This window comes from Sinocyclocheilus anshuiensis, unplaced genomic scaffold (assembly GCF_001515605.1).
Source record: "Sinocyclocheilus anshuiensis isolate Anshui unplaced genomic scaffold, SAMN03320099.WGS_v1.1 scaffold706, whole genome shotgun sequence".
Lineage (NCBI taxonomy): Eukaryota > Metazoa > Chordata > Actinopteri > Cypriniformes > Cyprinidae > Sinocyclocheilus > Sinocyclocheilus anshuiensis.
In genome coordinates, this window is record NW_015544162.1 from 155,841 (window position 1) to 162,752 (window position 6,912).

A 6,912-nucleotide genomic window follows, 5' to 3' on the forward strand; every position below is an offset into this window, starting at 1 on the left:
CGCTACATATTCACCTGAGAATATTTCCCTGAGAAACTCTCCATTCACGCACAAAAGGTTTTGCTAGAGAACGAAATACTGAAATATAATTGTTCCTCAGTTCTCTTTTTTCTTTCATCACCAGATCATCAGAGGCTCGGTGGATTTCCAAATGTGTTGTAACATGTCTTATTATGATGAGATATAATTTCGCAACAATTCTAACAGATTTCCAAGAAAGGACAAACTTACAACCACAGGAATGAGCGCGACTCAAAAGAATCGGAACCATCGCACACGTTCACCCGTTTCCACACGGAACTGTTATTGTGTGTGACGCGTTAACGCTGCGTTACTGCCACTACATGCGAATTATGATCAGTCCCAAACTTTCAGACAGTCATCGATTATTGGATATTTACAGTATTTCGTATACTTTTTAGGTAAGTACAAAATGCACGACAGAGCTGTCCTGTTTTTGCGTTTATCGGCATCTTGGTTGCAGCTGCAAGCAGCACGTCTGCGCACTTTATTTTAGCGACGCTATTTAGATGTTATTTAGACTTTTATGCATCAACTAAAAATTTAAATTATGCATAGTTTGTTTTAATGTGAAAGTATTTATGTAATCAATCATACATTTTAGATATTTTCGTATTATTTTTTTTTAAATGCCACCGGGTTAAAATGGCGTCTCGGGGTTTAATCTGCTGTGATTAATGGTTGTTCATTGTGTCAGTTTGTTAAACCGAGTGTGAATGTTTTATGTGCTGTAATTAAATGGGTTTTCACGCAGATTATGAATTTCTTCCGCAACCGTCTGGTGGTTTTGGGGCTGGTGTTGCTGGCCACAGTGCTGCTGTATCTGCTGCTGCCCTCCATGAGGCAGGGGAGCATGGAGCCGTCTCTGGAGGTGCAGCAGCGGATGGGCCTGATCGCCGCCTCTCCTCCGCCGCCGCCGCCGCCAAACAGCGTCAACATCACGGTCAGGGCCGGACAGCTGCCCGGGGACCCGCCGCTCTTCTTCAGGGAGGCTCTGCCTGTGGACAGCGCTGGGCGACAGATAGTGCCCAGGTCAGGTTACTTCGTAATTTGAGTTTGATTCCATTATATAATGACTGTATTGGGAATAGATAGACATCAGTTTTGGCGCATTATTGGCACGTTCCAAATTTACATCATAAAGCTGTATAGAATTAAATCTGATTCGTTCTTCAGTTTGTACCCATTCAAAATCGAATTTACGTCTAGGGGCAAGGCATTGTACCAGCCCTTACAATAATTAACCATAGTTTTATTGTAGTAAAAGTGTAGTAACCATGTTTTTTTTGGCATATTGATTACCATTTGCATGACCACAGTATTACTACAAATACCACGGCTAAACTATGGGTAGTATTGCAAAACCATGGTTAAAGGGTTAGTTCACCCAAAAATGAAAATTCTGTCATTAATTACTCACCCTCATGTCGTTCCAAACCCATAAGACCTCTGTTCATCTTCGGAACACACATTAAAATATTTTTGATGTAATCTGAGAGTTATTTCTAATATTTTTGTTTTCTTTGCGCACAAAAAGTATTCTTGTAGCTTTGCAAAATTGAAGTTGAACCACTGATGTCACATGGACTGTTTTATCAATGTCTTTACTACGTTTGTGATTCTGGAAACATTTCAGTTGTATTGCTGTCTATGGAGGGTCAGAAAGCTCTCGGATTAAATAAAACATTTCTTCATTTGTGTTTCGAAGATGAATGTCTTACAGGTTTAGAACGACATGAGGGTGAGTAATTAATGACAGAATTTTCATTTTTGGGTGAACTAACCCTTTAATTTGTGGTTACAATGGTTTAAATATTAACAATGTTTTTTGGTTTTATTTGTAGTAAAACTTGGTAAAATGTTGTAAGGGAAAATACAACATTATAGCCTACATTTTAAAATGATCGAATAATCGTTTACTAATTTCTCTGCACAATTATATCCCATATCCACAATTATATCCCATCCCATATTGATTTAGAAAGATTTAACCTTGCATTCGCTTGCAGAACTTTTGCGTTCTCTCGCAAAATATTGCATTCCGAAGAAACTCTGCATTCGCGCGCAAATCTTTTGCCTTTTCTTGTAAAATATTGTGTTCACAGAGAAACTTTGCATTCTCTCGCAAAATATTGCGTTTCCCTGGCAATTTTGCCTTCGCTTGCACAACCTTGCAAAAACCTGCAAATATTGTCTAACCCTGAGAAACTTTGCATTCACTTGCAAAGCTTTTGTTTTCTCGCAAAATATTGCATTTTCCCAAGAAACTTTGCTTTCGCTTGCACAACTTTTTAATTCTCTCGTCAAATATCGTGTTTCCCCAAGAAACTTTGCGCTTACTTGCAGAACTTTTGTGTTCTCTTGCAAAATATTGTTCACAGATAAACTTTTGTTTTCTTGTAAAACTTTTAGTTTCTCTCAAAATATAGTTTTCCCCCGAGAAACTCGTGCCCTTTTTCTCGCACAACTTTTTTTATTCTCTCGTTTGATGTTGTGTTTAATGAGAAACCTTGCTTTTGCTTGTTACTTTTGGCTTCTCTTGCAAAATACTGTGTTCTCTTGCAAGATACTTTTGTGTTTTCTTGCAAAACATTGCGTTTCTCCGAGAAACCTTGCTTTCGCTCGCAGAATCAATTTACTTTAGTAATTTTGCAGAAGTAGACCTTTCGCCCTCACACGAAATTCCCAACTGTGTGGATTCGCACTGACTGGATTTCGCCTGCGAAAATTATTAGTATTAGTGCATTCTGGCTGGTTGCTAGGCAGTGACTAAGGTGTTCTGAATGTTGCTGGGGAATTTTGGCTGGTTGCTTGAAAGTTTTGATAGGTAGATGAACAGATAGACAATTTTAATGAAAACTATGGTAACTATGGTAATTTTTGAACTTACAAAATTCTGCATACAAGTATTATGACCTATTCTTATATAACTGTACAGATTCAGCAACTTTATCTCCTCTCCATCAGGCTGCAGTTGGTGCTTCTTCATGGTCAGGCCTTCACCTCTAAAACTTGGGAGGAGTTGGGCACCCTCAGCCTGCTGGCTTCCAATGGGTACCAGGCCCTCGCTCTCGACCTGCCCGGTACTTATAATTCACTTTATTAATGTTCTTAAAATGCTGATTTTTATATGTTCAAAACATATAAAGCAGATCACTAAATCGTCTTGTTTCTTGTCAGGTTTTGGGAATTCTCCGGACTCGGTAAAGTCGGATCAGAGCCGCGTGGACCTGCTGAAGCGTTTTCTGGAGTCTCTGGGCGTGCGAGCACCGGTGTTACTGAGCCCGTCTATGAGCGGCCATTATGCCCTGCCGTTCCTCCAGAAACACAGCGCCCAGCTGCACGGCTTTGTGCCCATCGCCCCCGTGGGCACCCGCGGCATCACGCCACAGCAGTACCGCGACATCCAGGTGTCATATTTCTTTTCGATTCTTCTCACACTTAAGAATTCCTTGATTTTAATGCTCAGTTTGAATTCTCACTTCTCATCTGTATGACAGACTCCTACACTGATCATATATGGAGAGTTAGACACCAATCTGGGCGCCCAATCCCATAAGAACCTGATTCAGCTGCCTCATCACACCGTGGTGAAGTTGGCAGGAGCGCGACATGCCTGTTACATGGACAAACCCCGTGAGTTCCACCGTGCTCTGCTCGACTTCCTAAGCAAACTCGAATGAGGGACAGAGAGAGTGAGAACGGGTCAAACAAACATGTGAAAAAGACTTTGGAAGAAACTGCGTGAAGAAAAAGACAAGAAAATGATGAACAGGACTGCGGTGTAGCTGTAAAACCAGTCCTGAAACGTAACACACACCTGAACGTTCTATCAGCCATCCACATCTGCTCACTCTTTATAATTTCCCTGCGCGCACCATCAAGAGATGAGATATTATAATACATCAAACTAACAAAACTTCTGCAGAGTTACTATAGTAACGCTTCTTTTGTAGATTGTAAACATCCTTTTATCAGTTTTGACACTGTTGCGTGTAATGGCCCGTCTGAGCGTTGTTACATTTTCCAGGCTGAGGGTTGTTCTGTAATGCTGTTCCCAGGATTTCCAGTCTGAGGAATGTTCCTGTAACAACACAATAGCCATGGTTTCCAGTCTGAGGGTTGTTCTGTAACGCTGTTGCCATGGTTTCTGGTCTAAGAGTTATTCCGTAACACTGTTGCCATGATATCCTTTTAGAGAGTTGTTCTGTAACGCTGTTGCCAGGGATGTTCCTGTAACACAATTGCCATGGTTTGCAGTCTGAGGGATGTTCTGTAATGCTGTTGCCATGGTTTCTGGTCTGACTGATGTTCCTGTAACATAATTACAATGGTTTTCTTTCTGAGAGTTGTTCTGTAACTCTGTTGCCAGGGATGTTCCTGTAACACAATTGCCATGGTTTCCAGTCTGAGGGATGTTCTGTAACGCTGTTACCATGGTTTCTGGTCTGACAGATGTTCCTGTAACATAATTACAATGGTTTTCTTTCTGAGAGTTGCTCTGTAACTCTGTTGCCAGGGATGTTCCTGTAACACAATTGCCATGGTTTCCAATATGAGAGTTATTCCATAATGCTGTTGCCATGGTTTCCGCTCTGACAGATGTTCCTGTAACACAGTTGCCATGGTTTCTTTTCTAAAAGATTTCTGTAACTCTGTTGCCAGGGATGTTCCTATAACACAATTGCCATGGTTTTCAATCTGCAAGTTATTCTGTAACGTTGTTGCCGTGGTTTCTGGCCTGACAGATGTTCTGTAATATAGTTGCCATGGTTTCCTTTCTAAGAGTTGTTCTGTAATGCTGTTGACAGGGATGTTCCTGTAGCACAATTGTCATGGTTTCCAATCTGAGAGATATTCCGTAATGCTGTTGCTATGGTTTCAGGTCTGACAAATTTTCCTGTAACATAGTTACCATGGTTTCCTTTCTGAGAGTTGCTCTGTAATTCTGTTGCCAGGGATGTTAGTGTAACATAATTGCCATGGTTTCCAATCTGAGTTATTCCATAAAGCTGTTGCCATGGTTTCTGATCTGACACATTTACCTGTAACATAGTTTCCAGTCTGAGAATTATTGTTTAATGTAATTGCCATAGTTTCCATTCTGAGAGTTGTTCTGTAATGGATTTGTCATGGTTTCTTATCTTTGGGTTGTTCCCGTAAAATGGTTGCCATGGTTTCCAACCTGAGAAATGTTCCTGTAACTAATTTGCCATGGTTTTCTTTCTGAGGGATGTTCCTGTAACACAATTGCCATGGTTTCCAGTCTGAGAGTTATTCTGTAATGCTGTTGCTATGGTTTACAGTCTGAAGCACGTTCCTGTAATTCAGTTGCCATGGCTTTCTTTCTGAGGGATGCACATTTAACACAATTGCCATGGTTTCCAGACTGACAGTTGTACCTATAACACAGTTGCCATGGTTTCTAGTCTGACAGTTGCTTTCAATAACATAGTTGCCATGGTTTCCATTCTGAGGATTGTTCTTGTAACACATGTGCCATGTTTTTTGGTCTTTGCTGTTCCTATAATACAAAATTCATGGTTTCCTCTATGAGGGTTGTTTTTCTAATACGATTGTCATGGTTTTCTGTAACAACAAGAGTCACATAATGCCAAAAATCAGTGTCATGACTGTCATAACCCTCGGATACACTTGACATGTAACTGAATTCATCAATCCTACAAGAACATCTCAGAGAAGAAAACGGCATTTCTCATTTTTGGCACGTATTGGTTTGCCGTATCATCATGTGAAATCATGCAGAGTGTTCACACCAGCAGTTGGCACATACATGCATAATGTAGCTTGTCAATGTGTGAATGGCTCAACACATGGTTTTAGAAGTGCAAAAATAAGAGAGATAAGTTGCAGTACTGGACGCCTGTCATGACTGTAAATTCAGTTTTTCGTTATTAGTAGTTGTCAGACTCATACTGGCAGTAGATTATTTCTTGCAATAAATAGAAAATTTCCTGAGATTGCAGAGAAAAAAAAGTGTTCATTACATTACCACATATTAAAATGGAGGTGTTCATTACATATTTATTATTTATTTCTTAAAGCTTCTACATGACAGAAACTGTAATGTGTGTGGTATTTATGTGCTGTGGTCTGTTGTTTTGTTTGTTTATAGGTTGTAAATATGAATATGTTTTAGAGGACTGTGAGGCACCTCTGCCCTGTAAATATTTCCAACATCACGAATCTTCAACCTGAAGGGATCTGTCATTGGGACTGAATTCAGATTCTGGTGTGCATGGTACTGCAGAGTCATGAAACATGCTTTTGTTCAGTGCAAAATAAAGTTCATTAACATTAATGTTTTGCATTTGTGATTTAATGGACATGCACCACAAGGGACATCAAGTTACAACCAAAAAATTGTAAGGGGTCTATATTGTAAGTTCAAGTGCACTAAATGAAGTCAGTTTATTTATCAAAATATGCAAATATGAACTAAACCACAAAATAAGTCAGTCTGTAAAATAAGTATAATGAACTATGCAAAAAGCATTTCAATCACTTTACTGAATATTAGCCGGATAATAAATAAATGAGTATTACCTAACAATCCATCTGTTTTCAAATCCACATCATATGAATATCAGGACATTAATGTCTGTCAAAAAATAATGTGCACAATACACAGCAGAACTTACGAGAAGCAGGAGTCCAAACACCTCCAGCATGTTTTATAATGCCCAAAAATCAAAATTACTTAGCCCTCACGCATGATATCTTGTCTGTCAAAAACTTAGGGTGGCTGTCAATTAGAATATTAGAACAAAAACATTAAAGGGGTCATATGATGCTGCTAAAAAGAACATTATTTTGTGTATTTGGTCGCAGGCATCAATCACTTCACTGAATACTTGCCGGATAATAGAT

The 6,912-nt window shown here is 39.6% G+C and overlaps 1 protein-coding gene across 1 annotated transcript; it reads left to right on the forward strand.

Moving 5' to 3' along the window:
* The first annotated feature begins 264 nt into the window (after window positions 1–264).
* Window positions 265–6,343, forward strand: LOC107695627 (protein ABHD14A). The gene is made up of 5 exons (XM_016495639.1): window positions 265–422; window positions 776–1,053; window positions 2,989–3,104; window positions 3,202–3,431; window positions 3,522–6,343. Exons 2-5 carry the CDS (start codon window positions 779–781, stop codon window positions 3,702–3,704), a joined length of 804 nt encoding a protein of 267 aa, XP_016351125.1. The 5' UTR covers window positions 265–422; window positions 776–778; the 3' UTR covers window positions 3,705–6,343.
* Window positions 6,344–6,912: the final 569 nt, after the last annotated feature.

Excerpts from the sequence above, each read along its gene's own strand:
- LOC107695627 (XM_016495639.1), top strand. The coding sequence starts at position 779 with ATGAATTTCTTCCGCAACCGTCTGGTGGTTTTGGGGCTGGTGTTGCTG. Across the intron at positions 1,054-2,988 it reads GGGCGACAGATAGTGCCCAG|GCTGCAGTTGGTGCTTCTTC; the intron begins GTCAGGTTACTT and ends CCTCTCCATCAG. Across the intron at positions 3,432-3,521 it reads AGCAGTACCGCGACATCCAG|ACTCCTACACTGATCATATA; the intron begins GTGTCATATTTC and ends TCTGTATGACAG.